The 16,288-nt window shown below is 35.8% G+C and overlaps 1 protein-coding gene and 1 long non-coding RNA gene across 2 annotated transcripts; both read left to right on the top strand.

Moving 5' to 3' along the window:
- Positions 1-5,459: 5,459 nt before the first annotated feature.
- On the top strand, positions 5,460-5,697 carry LOC110905501. The gene is made up of 2 exons (XR_002573178.1): positions 5,460-5,520; positions 5,629-5,697. It is a non-coding gene; the product is annotated as an uncharacterized LOC110905501 (long non-coding RNA).
- Positions 5,698-10,387: 4,690 nt separating this feature from the next.
- On the top strand, positions 10,388-16,033 carry LOC110908497 (3-isopropylmalate dehydratase large subunit, chloroplastic). The gene is made up of 14 exons (XM_022153447.2): positions 10,388-10,572; positions 10,760-10,930; positions 11,560-11,712; positions 11,795-11,863; positions 12,517-12,633; positions 12,732-12,806; positions 13,389-13,466; positions 13,581-13,676; positions 13,756-13,805; positions 14,280-14,334; positions 14,418-14,549; positions 15,355-15,402; positions 15,494-15,652; positions 15,734-16,033. Exons 1-14 carry the CDS (start codon positions 10,426-10,428, stop codon positions 15,872-15,874), a joined length of 1,491 nt encoding a protein of 496 aa, XP_022009139.1. The 5' UTR covers positions 10,388-10,425; the 3' UTR covers positions 15,875-16,033.
- Positions 16,034-16,288: the final 255 nt, after the last annotated feature.

The raw sequence follows: 16,288 nt of genomic DNA, 5'->3' as shown, positions 1-16,288 counted from the left end.
AGACGCCAGTAGCATTGAGAGTGCGGAGATTTTCGGGGCATCCGCTTTGTCGCAGGGTGACTTCGACTGAGTCGAACCAGTGAAACATGGCGGTAGGGCCATCTTCTCCGGTGAACTCTTTGGGTCCGCATGCTTTGAACTGCTTGAAGCTGAAAGCAGTCTTGCTGGAATCTTTAGGGGTATCAGCATGAGATCCTTCAGACGACTTGCTAGCGTTTTCATACACTTCACTCACAGCTTTCGCCACGGATTTGGAGATGATAGCAGGGAGACGCCTATCTCTCTTTTCTTGGCGAGTAAGTGGGGTTCGGTGTCCGGACGACGACATGGTCTGCATTAGACATCGTCACAAGACTCAACAAAACGAAATCGAATCTCACCTCACACGTCTACTACTATCTAAAGCTTAGAATCACGTAGCATATAAACACAGATTCACAGATACACCTAATCATGGAGCACAGAAGCACATAGAGCACACAGGTCACAGAAGCACATAAGTACGTAGAGCACAAAACACAGAAGCACATAAGTACCTAGGCATTTAATCACAGAAGCAGTTATTGTCACGTAATTCTCCTATCGGTATACAGTAGCACATTCAGTTTCCTGACTGCTTCTAAGTTTACGGAAGTATAGTATAGCCTAACTTAGTCGCATGGCATATCACATCGTAATATCGTCTAGATTGCAGCATCCGGAGATCGATTAGGGATAGAATAACAGTACGAGTCGTGTGTGTCGATCGAAATGGCAGTAAAATCGAATAGCATGCCCAAAATATAAACACAAAACAGGTAAAGCACACAGGAACACATAAAATCAACGAGTCATCAGAGTACACGGTTGCGGTTCTCAGAATCGAAACACATAAAATCGAGAGATAGATTGTCTGCGGCTACTAGACATCGACTACCCTAGGCAACTCGACTATTCACAGTAGACTTGTCATCACTTTCGACTCTAGAGGTCGTGTTTCTGCCTCGATTCTCGGGCATTCCACACGCGTTCCCTAGGTCATACTTGTGAGTTCAGGTCGTTGGAGTCCGTCGAGGCCTTGGTGAGATAAGTAAAGTCCAGAACAAACTGCCAAGGTTAGGGTTTCACCCCTTGGCTTAGCAATCTCTTCCTTGTTTTAAGAAAATTCAAGGAGAAATCTCGTCAAAATGGGGGTTTCACACCTGATTTGGTATAATTCTCCTCGTTTATAGGCGAAATTGAAGGAGTAAAATCCCCATAAGCCAGTCAATTTAGTCGGGAGTTTGCGGTTTTCACACCTATTCCTGACTGAATCGCCTGACTTTTATTGAAAATTCGAGTGCAGTGATAGTGAAGAATTGCAGAATAAGGCACATAAACTAGGTCTGTTGGTTCCTAACTATAGCCTAGGTCTCTAAGACAGCGACCCGGACTAGGTCGTGTCTAACCTAATTCCCTATAGTTATGGCTCTGATACCAATTTGTCACACCCCAACCGATGGCGGAATCATCGGGGCGCGGCACTGAGCGAAACAGATTGTTCAAAGAAATTCCATAACAACTATTATTACCGAATAGTTTAAATATCACGTCCCATACCGTGACCCATAAGATAAATTTAGTTATTACAGACGTAGGTATCCTTCAAACAGAACATGTTCCGACAACTCAGATTTAAATACATAAATATAAATTGTCTTGGTTTCTAGACTCTTTCCTAGCCTCGATTTCACAGCAAATAGAGCAAGTAAGCATCCTAAACACCTGTCACATACGTTAAAATAAAGTCAATACATATAATGTAAAGGTGAGCATACAAGTTTGATAGTAGCATATAGAGTTCGAATAGTTTACGCATAACCAGCACGTACACAGAGGGAAATGATGCACGTTAATTATCGACATGGACCCATCAATACCAACGACTGCGGGTTGACTGTCCGAGACAGTTCGCAATACATGATCACCACCGTAAATCATGCAAGTAATTGTCCTTAACAACCCCCGTGTGAACGGGCGCTGAGTCCTAACTATAGTACTACGTTGCTAAGGCAGGTAGACATCATTCCACATGTAAACATAACAACAAGCATTCATTTAATCACGTAATACATGCAATCGGATAGCGTTCAAATAGTTTGAATAGTGTGTTCGATTGTGATTTTGATAGGTAACGTATGTGCTAAAGCAAAAAGGGTTCGAGTATACTCACAGTGATTGATTATGGATTGAAGGGAGCGCTGAGAGTAAGGTTAGCCTGAATAGTTCGATAGCACAACAATGAGTAACGTGGAAAATAAGACAAGTGTGAATGGATCGAATAGGCTGGTCGATCGAACGGCAGGTTCGATCGAACGGGCTGTTCGGTCGGCTGGTATATCCGATTGGACAGTCCTGTTCGATCGGCCGGTAGGCTCGATCGGCTGGACCATTCGAGTGGATTGCTTTTTCCTCTGGTGTGTTTGTGTTTGAGGATTTGAACTTTTGAAGTTTTCGTTGTAGTATATGAGAACACCAAAATGTCCCTACCTTTCAGGTCGATCGATCGAACGGTTCAGCCGATCGGCCGGGCCAGCTGATCGGCCGGGCCAGCCGATCGGCTAGCACATGGTTCCACACTTTTCAATTTTTATGAAGTATGCTATTGACGAAGTGATGTTCGATCGAATACGCTACTCGATTGGTAAACATTACTGTTCGGATCATGAGATACTATGCTTCAACACTTAATCGTTTTACAAGTCATTCGTAGTAGGGAATGCCAGCCGATCGAACAGTCTGTTCGATCAAGTGACATTCTGTTGAGAACCACTTCTAAAGTTCCCAGCCGATCGGTTAGGCCGGCTGATCGATCGAACGGACCGTTCGATCGATCGACCTGAAAGGTAGGGACATTTTGGTGTTCTCATATACTACAACGAAAACTTCAAAAGTTCAAATCCTCAAACAGAAACACACCAGAGGAAGAAACAATCCACTCGAATGGTCCAGCCGATCGAGCCTACCGGCCGATCGAACAGGACTGTCCAATCGGATATACCAGCCGACCGAACAGCCCGTTCGATCGAACCTGCCGTTCGATCGACCAGCCTATTCGATCCATTCACACTTGTCTTATTTTCCACGTTACTCATTGAAGTGCTATCGAACTATTCAGGATAACATTACTCTCAGCGCTCCCTTCAATCCATAATCAATCACTGTGAGTATACTCGAACCCTTTTTGCTTTAGCACTTTTGGGTGTTACATACGTTACCTATCAAAATCACAGTCGAACACACTATTCAAACTATTTGAACGCTAACCGATTGCATGTATTACGTGATTAAATGAATGTTTGTTGTTATGTTTACACGTGGAATGTTGTCTACCTGCCTTAGCAACGTAGTACTATAGTTTGGACTCAGCGCCCGTTCACACGGAGGTTGTTAAGGACAATTACTTGCATGATTTACGGTGGTGATCATGTATTGCGAACTGTCTCGGACAGTCAACCCACAGTCGTTGGTATTGATGGGTCCATGTTGATAATTAACGTGCATCATTTCCCTCTGTGTACGTGCTGGTTATGCGTAAACTATTCGAACTCTATATGCTACTATCAAACTTGTATGCTCACCTTTACATTATATGTATTGACTTTATTTTTGACGTATGTGACAGGTGTTTAGGATGCTTACTTGCTCTATCTGCTGTGAAATCGAGGCTAGGAAAGAGTCTAGAAACCAAGACAATTTATATTTATGTATTTAAATCTGAGTTGTCGGAACATGTTCTGTTTGAAGGATACCTATGTCTGTAATAACTAAATTTATCTTATGGGTCACGGTATGGGACGTGATATTTAAACTATTCGGTAATAATAGCTGTTATGGAATTTCTTTGAACAATCTGTTTCGCTCAGTGCCGCGCCCCGATGATTCCGCCATCGGTTGGGGTGTGACATTAGGTGTTTGAATCATTTGTTGAGAACATGTTAAAATAGTTATTATTTGCAGAAAAATTTTAACTCATACTCTGTTTCTATGATTAATTTCAGTAGATACTCTGTTAATATAAAATGTTAATGTTCATCTTCGAAGCCAACTTTTTAATTACAATCTTTTAACATCTTTACTGATTCAGGTTTTATGATGTATACTGCATTTTTCAAGTTTCTTGATAACCCAGAATCTTTGAAACTGGTATGACATGTTTTTACATACATAATTTATTTTTATTGAGATATATATTTAACAGTTCTTATGGTTTATATTTTCTTACACTACTTAAAAATTATATAGAGGATGTACCTATAGCCTTTGCTAATCAAAAGTGGGGAGATTGTTGGCAAAAAAATAAGTTGCGAATCTATCATGAGTCTGGTAAAAAATGGGTTGTGAGGGTTAGAACAGAAAATTCAACACCAATAATAACTGACGGTTGGGACAATGTTGTTAAAGATCTCAATCTTCCGAGGGATACTTTGTTGGTTTTCAAACCATTAGGTGATTTTGGGCTTGAACTTTCATGTTTTGTTGATGGCATGTGTGGTGAATCTTATTTCACGTTTAATCGTTATGCAAGATTTGGTTTTACGGTATGAGTATTGATCTTAACTTGAATTCTTTTGCATCTTTAACGTGTCAACACTTATTCTCATAAGTTACATATTTCACGTATAGTATTCGTTATTTTTAATTTTATGCAGGTAATCGAAGACTGCTTCATTAAACAATTTTACGTAAACAACCCACTAATTGGCAAATTTCAAATCTGTTATAAGGGTTCCTATTGGAATGTTGAGGCGTCTAAGGTTGATACCAACTTTGTATTTGCTAGAGGATGGCCGGAAATGTGCAACGATGTTGGGATACTGGAGGATGATTTGCTTATGTTTAGCAGAATTGATGATGTTGTTTTTGAGGTAGTAGTTTATAGAGATGAGACTGAGATTTGCTTTTTGAAGAAACCTGAATCTGACGATGATAGTGTACTTGAGATATCGAAGGCTGATTATGTTGAAAATGCATTCAAGGTACGTAAGTATTTAGCATTAGCAGTAAAAGTTTTAATTTTTTTAGCATTATATTAATTATTTCATTAATGTTGACCAGGGCATCTATGAGGATGAAGAAGTTGTGTCTGTAGGTGAAGGTAGAACCGTTACTCAGGTACTTACTAAATTATTAGAATTATTTATTTTTAATTTAACACATATAAGAATTTAATGTTTTTACAACTATTAGTAATGCTGTTTACTGATGTTATATTTATCCAATAATGTATTATTTAGAAGAAGTTACCAACCAATGTCGAATGCACGTCGAAGAGACGCATGTCTTCACGATTGAATAAAACCCAAGATGTAAGTTTACCACCTTAAAGATTGTTATATTACTACTGTTATTAAAGTTACTCTATGACAACAGGTTAAGAAGAAAGGTAATGTCACTTCTGAGAGAAAGGAGATGGTCAAGAATAGGACTAAGGGAAATGTTGCCTTACCTGTCGACACAAGTGTTCATATTGGATGTTCTTCATCTGCTCATAAAGTTAAGGTATCTATACTTGCCAGTTAATTAGTATATGTTATATAAACTATTTTTTTTGTTGCATATATTCAACATTCCTTTAATTCACATGTATATGTTTACTTTTTCATCAAGGGGAAGAGAGCCGCCAACGTTCAGAAAAAGCTTAACCGTAGAAATAAGATTGCAAAGACTGCAAAAAAACATTCTGGACATCTTCTCGACCCTGAGTTCTTTCATTTTGATCGCAAAGGAGACTATAGGCTGATATACCATTTTTTATAACAAACTAATGATTTATGTTTATTTGTCTGACTATTATTTTTTCCACACAATACATGTAGCGTCTTCCTGCTGAAGTTGCCAGACGAGCAGGTCTTTCTCTTGATCTTCATCCTTTGAAAGTTCAAAACATGGTTGGAGTTATGGAGGTTTATGTTGTTAAGTCGGAGTTAAATGAATTGAACCCACGTTATGCGTTGGACGGTTGGCGAAAGTTTATGACTGACAATAACTTGAGGTTTGGTGATATGTTACACTTCACATACGTGTCTTCGCAACAGAAGATCGTATTAAATCAAGTTACGTCCGTTTAACAAAGACATTTAAGTATGTTCTGATATCAGATACTATAACTATGAATTTTTTATGGTGATGTTGTATGTTTTTTTTAAATTATTAACTTGATGGTTTGTTGCTATATATGGCTAACATGATAAAACACTGTTATTAGCACTTTATGTTTTATATATAGATGATATGATGTTTGTTTTTGCTAATAGTAACTTCAATTAGTAGAAACTTGGTTTATTAATTGCAAATTTGACATTCTTCTGCATTTATGGGTTTATGAATTCAGAATAATGGATGGATATATATGACTGTATTTGGCATGATGATGTTGTGTTTCATGTTGTAAAAACCAGGGAATTGTCAGATAATAGATTGCTTTGCCCGATTAGATTATGTGTTAAATAATAGTTCTTTAAGTCATTGTTTCATTTTCTTGAATTCTATGTAATTTTGTAAAGAAGTACAATAACAAACAGTGGTTTGAACATCTGTTTGCCTTTTGGTCAATAGTTAATGGAAACTCATGTTAGGTTGAACAGTGTTTTGAAGAGGAAAACAGTGTGAGAAGACACTAGATCTTATTAAGTTAAACATCTGTTCAGGCTTAAACAGATGTTTGGCCTTTTATATCAGAGGTTTGGACTTAAACAGATGTTTGACCTTAAACAGATGTTTCGCCTTCTATATAAGATATTTGGACTTAAACAAATGTTTGACCTTAAACAGATGTTTGGCCTTAAACCAAACATCTGTTTAAGGTCAACATCTGTTTGACTATTGGTCAACATCTGATTGACTTTTGGTCAACATCTGTTTGAATTTTGGTCAACATCTTATTTTGTAAAGAAGTACAAAAACAAACATTTTTACAAAATCCCAAATCACCCTATCATGTAAGTGCATTGAAGTAAAAGTGGAAATGATATTATTCATGTGGTCATGTTGTCCTTTTGTTTGACTTCTAATATGGATTCATTAATAACAAATAGTAATTAATAACAAATAGTAATTAATATAACTAGTAATTAATACAAAACAGACATTGTTGTTGAATCGAATGAGATGGTTGATGTAATGTGGTCGTATTAATAACAAATAGTAATTAATATAACTAAGTTTCCTGGGCCCGGAAAGCAATCCCGGGTAAAAACCTAATATAATATAAATGTTACTTTCATGTATAGTGCTTGAGTGCTTTTAGGTAATAACCTTTGGTTGATGCTTTCTTTATATGTTTTAAAAAGACTATGTCAAATTAAAATTAGATAATTTATAATAGTAAGATCCATCCTGCAATTCTTAATAACCATCACATATATCAAAATAGGTAGTAGTCTTGTATCTATACTAAAAACAAGCAAGAGTTAAAGTAATTTTGATTTTATTATTATTATTATTATTATTATTATTATTATTATTATTATTATTATTATTATTATTATTATTATTATTATTATTATTATTATTATTATTATTATTATTATTATTATTATTATTATTATTAGAGTAAATTGACAAGTTTTGTCTTTAATGTTTTAAAATTCTGCATGTTATGTCCTTTAGCCTTAACTCAGTCAGATTTTTTTTGTTAAATATGGTCATGTGCCTTGCACATACATGAGGGTACTTTTGTCATTTTACCTCTCCAGTGATTATTGAGTAAATAACTTATATCAAGGGACTAAATGTGTAAAAAGATTAAAGAATAAGATATTAGTTAAAACCCACACTCTCTCTTCTTCATCATCTCTACTCTCTCTTCTACATCTCTCATCTGCACACACTCTCTCTCCACCATTGGTGCCACCACCGATGAAAACACCAACTGTTGAAGCTCTAATTATGGAGGTGGTGGCGCCAATGGTGGAGAGAGAGAGAGAGTGCAGATAAGAGATATAGGAGAGAAAGGAGAGAATGTGGGTTTTTAATTAATATCTTATTCTTTAATCTTTTTTACATATTTAGTCCTTTGATATAAGTTATTTACTCAATAGTCTCTGGAGAGAGTAAAATGACCATATTTAACAAAAAATCTGACTGAGTTAGGGTTAAAGGATAATGTGCAGGATTTTGAAACGTTAAGGACAAAACTCATTAAATTTAAAGGTAAAGAACACCGCCTACAATTTGATACAAACATAGAAGACAAAACTTGTAATTTACTTTTATTATTATTGATTTGTAACCATGCTTGTCTAAAGAGTGTCTCCATTTTAAAGTAAAAAAAATATTTATTAAAATAAACTTATTTCTCACTCCTAACTTTGTTGGATAAAATTCAATTTAATAATAACCAAATAATAAACAAGTTAACAAAACTATAATTATTAGTTATTCATAGGGTGTGCATGGTTCGGTTCGGTTTTTTGTTTTTAAAAACCGTTCGGTTTCGGTTATTTCGGTTTTAGCAACGGTTCGGTTTGGTTTTTTGGTTTTTTCGGTTTTTTAAACAAATTATGTAAGATTCAAAACTTTAAAGCATAATTCAAAGTTTAAGAATCTTTCTTAAATGTTTATATTTAAGTTAATATATTTAGTCTTTTAAATTAATATTATTCACTTAAACCTAACCTTCTAATCTATTTTAATGTTTCTCAAAAATTTTTGTTAAGATGTTTTCTTTTATAATATTTTGAAAACCATTTAATTTTATATTAAACTTTGTTAGTTCTTGTAAACAATGGATAATTTTAGTGATAAATAAACATGGTAATGTTCTTATTATAAATATTTAACAAACAAGAATAAAATTAATAATTCTTAGTAGCATGGGTAAACACTTAAACATAAAAATATATAGATTTGGTATACTATTAAAACTTATCGGTCCGGTTCGGTAATTTTTGGTTATTGAAAATGATTATCCGAAAACCGAACCGAAATTTTCGGTTATTAAAAATCCAAAAAACGAACCGTCGGTTTTTATTACGGTTCGGTTTTTCGGTCCGGAATTATATTTTGAACAGGAGGCGAAATCATGATTTTAAACTGAGAGCAAAATCATAATTTTGAGCTGGGGGGGGGGAACATAATTTTATTTTGAACTGTGAGAAAAAAAACGTAATTTTGAGCTGAGGGCAGAATCGTAATTTTGAGCTAGAGGAAAAAACAACATTTTATTTTTAACTGGGGGAAAAACGTAATTTTAAACTGAGAACAAAATTAAAAAAGAGTTTTTGAACCGAGGGCAAAAGCGTATTTTGAGCTAGGGCAAAATTATAATTTTATTTTGAGCTGGGGGCAAAAACGTAATTTTAAACGAAGGACGAAAGCGTAATTTTAAACTGGGAATAAAATAAAAAAAATGAGTTGGTCCAATAGGAAAGTGACAGGCAGCTAATAATTTTGAGCTAGGAGAAACATAATTTTATTTTGAACTGGAGGCAAAAACGTAACTTTGAGCCGAGGGCAGAATCGTAATTTTGAGCTAGAGGGAAAAACAACATTTTATTTTGAACTGGGGGCAAAAACGTAATTTTAAACGGAGGGCGAAACCATAATTTTAAACTGAAAACAAAATAAAAAATGAGTTTTTGAATCGAGGGCAAAAGCGTAATTTTGAGCTAAGGGCAAAATTATAATTTTATTTTGAACTGGGGGCGAAAACGTAATTTTAGCTAGGGGCAAAATTATAATTTTATTTTTTAGCTGGGGGCAAAACCGTAGTTTTAAACAAAAGATGAAAGCGTAATTTTAAACTGCGAATAAAATTAAATTAAAAATTGGTTGGTTCAATAGGAAAGTGCCAGACAAGCTGCCTGACACTATTCCTTTTAACTTGGAAATGTATATGTTTTACCTGGCACTATTCCTTTTAACTTGGAAATGTATATGTAGGTAAGGCCACACGGGGTGGTCCGTTATGGAGGTTCCATCACGAGTGATGAGCATCGGAACACCGTCGCTGCCATTAAGTTTCACGCGTTAAACTTATAACTCGTGAAAAAGTTCACGCGTTGAACTTCAACAAATTTGGACAATGCAGCATCTTTGTATTATACTTGTCACCTCTACACTTATAGTTTTATCCCAAAAACACCCTCACTCCCCTAGTTTTATCACTAGTGACCATCCCCACTACATTTCTATCACTAGTGATAGAATATTGGGTGATGACATGGCATGATTTGATTGGATAATGGAAGCGATAGAAATCTATAAGTAGTGAACCACCCCTCGTCCCCTAATTAGTTAAATCAAATGAATGAGGATGGGAAGTTGAATGTGAATTCTCTACTACTTTCACAAATTTCAAACAATCTATTACAAGGCTAGCTGCCCCCCCTAACAACCAACTTTTCTTAAAATTTGATCACATAACAAAAAAACCTGCAACAGTTCAACACAAATCACTCATCAATGGCGACTTCATCTTTCATCTCTACACGTCTCTCTTCAGGACCCTCCATTCACACCCCAATCTCCAAGAAAAACAAACTTTCAACAAAGATCATGGCCGTTATGACACCACAAACATCTGACCGCAAACCATCAACCACTGGTTCAGTTGGGTTCTTTTCTTTTTCATCATATATGTTTTTTTATTTTATTAGAATTGTGTAGTAAACTTCAGCTTGATGTGGTTAAAGATTGTTATATGATCATGGGTTTTGGGTTAGATTTGCTATGTTGTCATCAAGTTTACAACTTGATTGTGGGTTGGTGAATAAATGGTTTGATTTGATTTGGTTAGGTGAAAACAGGGATGACAATGACAGAGAAGATCTTTGCTCGAGCTTCTGAGCGAACCCAGTTGAGCCCTGGTGAGAATGTTTGGGTCAATGTTGACGTTTTTATGACCCATGATATTTGTGGCCCGGGTGTCATAGGGGTATTCAAGAGAGAGTTTGGAGATGATGCAAAGGTAACCAAATTCGGTTTTTTAGTTTGTTAGTTTGGTCATGTTTTGATTGGGATCGGATGCTCGAATGGCTACTTTGAAGAAGAGAAAATTTTGAATGTAGTCTTTACTTGCGTACCGATCTTTATGTCTATGGTTATGTTAGAACAATTTCAAGTATATGGCTACTTTTATTTGCAACTAGCTTTTACATGGTTATCTTGAACAATTTTACGCATATAGCCATTGATTACGCCAATCTTTGATCGCGCATGTACTTCACTTGTGTACTAGCCTTTATGTCTATCGTCATGTTATTAGATGCACCCATCTTTGATCGCGTATCTACTTTTACTCGCGCACTAGCTTTACGTCTTATCAAAATACAAAGAAAACATAGCAGAAATAAATGCCACGTAGTCAGATTCGAGTATCTGATTTTTATACTCGCCTATCCATTAAAATATGTCCTTTGTCTCCCATAAAAAGATATGCAAACTAGGTTTATGTACCATTTGTGGACAAAAAAGCGATACATGAGTAAAGATAGGTATGCGACTATGCGTATCTCATGGCTATAAATGTGAAAATTTTCAAGTGTAACTTTCTTGATTTTCTCTTGAATTAAACCAAATTAATTGAAATATATAAAGGTATGGGACCGTGAAAAGGTTGTCATCATACCCGACCATTATATATTCACAAGTGATGAAAGAGCAAACCGAAATGTTGATATCATAAGGGACTTCTCCAACGAGCAAAACATCAAGTACTTCTATGATATAACCGATCGTGGTGATTTCAAGGTAAAATTGTTTTTAAAATTCGGTTAGTTTTATGTACATTGGTGGTTTAAAAAAATTATAAATTATACTGTTAATTTGACAGGCTAATCCTGATTATAAAGGTGTATGCCATATTGCTCTTGCACAAGAAGGCCATTGCAGACCTGGAGAGGTTCCTCAAACCATTTAGTGTGATCCAGTATATTTTAATAGGCAAAATGCATGTATCCAATTACTGTCTGATTTCAGTCTGTGTAACCTACATAAGTGACACCCATAAAGGATCAAACGTATTTTCAGGTCACCCGTTAGGATCAAACTTTTCATATGGGTCACCCAAGAAAGATTAGACTTTTTAAAGGGATCAAGTTCTTTGTACAGATCACTTAAGAAGGGTCAAACTTTTCGTACGGGTCACCCAAAAGGGGTCAAACTTTTTGTGCGGGTCACCCAAAAAATAATTTGCGTATGGGTCACCCAAAAAAGATCCACCTTTTCATATGGGTCACCCAAAAGGGATCAAAGTTTTCGTACTCGTCACCCAAAAAGATCAAACTTTTTTTTGTGCGGATCACTTGAAAAGGATCAAACTTTTCGTACAGGTCACCCAAAAGGATTAAGCTTTTTGTACGGGTCACTTGAAAAGGATCAAACTTTTTGTATGGGTGACCCAAGTTATTAAAGTTTTGGTTTCACACAATTAACAAAGTAGATTCTTTGAAACGAAACCAGACAGAAAATTGGTTATCTATGCATTTTGGCCTGTTTTATATGCTAAGTTACACTATTACATGATCCACTGACTCTCGTATACTCTTGCTTCAGATCTTAGTTGGTACCGATTCTCACACGTGTACAGCTGGAGCATTCGGCCAGTTTGCTACAGGTATCGGAAATACAGATGCTGGTTTTGTGTTAGGGACCGGAAAAATTTTGCTCAAGGTTTGTAAATGCATTGGTATTCTGCATTCTTTTAAACTAAAGATACGAAGTCAGTTAAAACTTATATATATTTTTTTCTTCATGACCATCTTTAATAGGTGCCTCCAACTTTAAGATTTGTGCTGGATGGAGAAATGCCAGATTATCTCCTTGCAAAGGATTTGATTCTACATGTAAGTTTGAATTACCTTGGTACAATATCTATTCATCCAGCTCACACTTTATCATATTATTTAGAGCAAAGTACACAGATGGTCCCTGTTGTTTACCAAAATTTTGGATTTGGTCCCTAACTTTCTAAAAGTACATGAATAGTCCATGTGGTTTGCATTTTGTAACGCATTTAGTCACCAACTTTTTCCAAAAGTACATGGATGGTCATTGTGGTTTGCACTTTGTAACACATTTAGTCTTTAACTTGGACCTGCTGAAACCATTACATTTGTTGGCTACGGACTAAATGTGTTACAAAGTGCAAATCGCAGGGACCATCCGTGTACTTTAGGAAAGCTATGGACTAGATCCAAAATTTTTGTAAACCACAAGGACCATCCGTGTACTTGACTCTATTTTTATATGTAACAGTATTCTTTTATGTAATATATATTCGAAATATTAAATAAAAATCATCCTATATATTAATAATGGGCTTGCTTATGCTTACGAGTCTAGTCAAGCTTGGGCTCGTTTATCAAAGGTGCTCCAATTGGCTCATTTACACCCCTACTCTTGGTTCACTAACCTTGCATTTGTAGATAATCGGTGAAATATCAGTATCTGGTGCAACTTATAAAGCAATGGAGTTTGTTGGTACAACTATTGAAACTCTATCTGTAAGTTGTTTTTTTTTTTTTTTTTTTTTTTTTTTTTTTTTTTTTTGATGATTAATCTAAGCATACAACTAATTCGCAAAATGTTTTATATATCTTCTGATATGCTATATACAGATGGAAGAAAGAATGACATTATGCAATATGGTTATTGAAGCCGGGGGTAAGAATGGTATTGTTCCAGCCGACGCTACTACGTTTAAATACCTCGAGGTTAGTTTCGTAATTTTACGTCAGTGGATGACTGATGAGGCTTTACTGGAAATCATGCAATAAGAAACTTTCATTTCAGGACAAAACTTCTGTGTCATATGAACCGGTCTACAGCGATGCTCAAGCAGGGTAACTCAATCGTTAATCTTATGATCAGATGACATTTCTGCTTATGTGTTGATCTACTTATGTTGTATCAAATGGACCGTTTTCTTAGCCCGTTAATGGTGTTCTACTCTAAAACCATTTGGAAATCAAGGGGGGTAACTCATAGTGTCATAGGCTTATATATAGGCACACAAGTATAAAACATTTATATTTAAACTCTAAAACTTGATTTTCTGTTTTATCTTTTAAAATTTTGGTAGATCAACTTAAGTCATGACATAACATACAATTTTTTAGAAAGATATTAAGAATAAACAAGTTAAATGAGTCAACCCACGAGCCCACCCACCTGCTCAACCCAAATCCGACCCGTTTAGCTAAATGTGTATGCGGGGTCGCCCCAAAACTGTCTAGACTAAATCCAAACCCGCAAATTTCGTGTTAGGTTCATGTCGTGTCAGAAATTCATACTACCTTATTCAACTTTATATACAGATATGTGGCCGAGTATCGAATTGATGTCACGAAACTGGAACCACTTGTGGCAAAGGTTAATATATCGCCCTTTGTTTAATAAAATGCAGCATCAGCATGAGCAGATTCAAGTAAATATGCTCTTGTGTTAACTTACAGCCTCATTCTCCGGATAATCGTGGTTTAGCAAGGGAATGCAAAGATATTAAACTAGACAGAGTATATATCGGATCGTGCACTGGAGGCAAAACTGAGGATTTTCTAGCTGCTGCTAAACTTTTGCTAGCTTCTGTAAGCTTTTTGTAAACCAAGTTCTGCTATATAACCCGTTTATTAGATTTTTTTTTTTAATTTAAAATCACATAATTAGTTTCGACATCCAAACACCCCGAAATGCTCCTCATACGTATTTTGTAGACAAGGGCGTAGCTTTCTTGTGGCCCGGGGGTGCCCCGCTCCCCATTGATTTTTCGCTCATAGTATTAATTTTACCAAAAAATTCTGAATTTTTTTTAGTGTAAAATATTGGATTGTGTAAACTGCCATTTTGGTCCCTGAGGTTTGGTTACTTTTGTCACTTTAGTCCAAAACTCAATTTTTTTTGCATCTGAGTCCCTGTGGTTTCAGTTTTATTGCCATTTTGGTCCAAAAATGAAATCAGGTCATACTTGTCTTATAAAATCCTGCAATTTTGTCATTTTCCTCAGGGGCAAATCAGGTCATATTTGTCTTATAAAATATGGTATTTATTTATAAAAAAGAAATGATCATTTTGCCCCTGCGGAAAATGACAAAATAACAGGATTTTATAAGACAAATATGACCTGATTTCATTTTTGGACCAAAATGGCAATAAAAATGAAACCACAGGGACCCAGATGCAAAAAGTTTGAGTTTTGGACTAAAGTGGCAAAATTGACCAAACCACAGGGACCAAAATGGCAGTTTACTCTATTGGATTTTTAAGAGCCTGGCCCCCACTATATGGATTTTGAGAGTCTGGCCCCCACTGGTTTTTCGTTCAAGTTCTGTCACTGTCTGTAGAACCATGTGTGGATAATATTACGTTTACGTAAACCGTTGATATAATGTGCAGGGGGATAAGGTCAAAGTTCCCACATACATTGTTCCAGCTACACAAAAGGTCTGCTTTGATGTTTTCACTATTTTCTTGCTGACTTATGCTTGATGCATGACTAGTTGACCGATGGTTATAACCGAAAACTATTTGGTAGGTGTGGATGGACTTGTATACACTACCAGTGCCAGGATCTGGTGGCAAAACGTGTTGGCAAATATTTGAACAAGCGGGGTGTAATTCACCTAATAGTCCTAGTTGTGGCGCTTGTATGGGTGGTCCACTCGATACTTATGCACGCATGAATGAACCTCAGGCAAGTCTTTTGATGTGGAAAGTTCAAGGTTAAATTCAAAAGTACAAATCTTGCAACTGATCTGATGATTGATGATGGCAGGTTTGTTTGTCAACTACTAACCGAAACTTTCCGGGTCGAATGGGACACAAAGAAGGTCAAATATATCTGGCTTCTCCTTATACTGCTGCAGCTTCGGCTTTGACCGGTTTTGTTACTGATCCAAGAGACTTTCTGCATTGAGCTTTCAGTGATGCAACCTTGTGAGTTTTAAAAAAATGATATTTAGGTGCTAAAATAAGGTCGCTAGTCAAAACCAAAAGGATTACGCGTCAACTGAGCTATGTTTCGTATTAGAACATTATTGTTATTGTCAGTGGCGAACCCAGGAAATTATTTTTGTGGGGCGGAACTTTTTAGGTTCGTTTGTCTATCATTAAATATTTAAAAAAAAGTCGGTTCATTTCGGGTCGGGTTGGGTCGAGCCGGGACACAGACTAAAAAGATAAAAGCAAATTAAATTTTAAATAAATAATAAAGTTTCCTCAATCTTCATTAGAATTACATAATGGAAGTACAATATATCTACAATTGCACTCTACATATTTTTATTTTTTAAAATCTAACCATAGGATAATAAAATTAATAAAACTAGAA

This window comes from Helianthus annuus, chromosome 14 (genome assembly GCF_002127325.2).
Source record: "Helianthus annuus cultivar XRQ/B chromosome 14, HanXRQr2.0-SUNRISE, whole genome shotgun sequence".
In the NCBI taxonomy this organism is placed as follows: Eukaryota; Viridiplantae; Streptophyta; class Magnoliopsida; order Asterales; family Asteraceae; genus Helianthus; species Helianthus annuus.
Note: the sequence above shows the minus strand (reverse complement) of the source record. Positions and strands in the feature narration are given on the sequence as shown.

Coding starts and splice junctions, on each gene's coding strand:
- LOC110908497 (XM_022153447.2), top strand. CDS start 10,426: ATGGCGACTTCATCTTTCATCTCTACACGTCTCTCTTCAGGACCCTCC. Junction 14,550..15,354: donor CTAAACTTTTGCTAGCTTCT/GTAAGCTTTTTG, acceptor TATAATGTGCAG/GGGGATAAGGTCAAAGTTCC. Junction 15,653..15,733: donor CACGCATGAATGAACCTCAG/GCAAGTCTTTTG, acceptor TGATGATGGCAG/GTTTGTTTGTCAACTACTAA.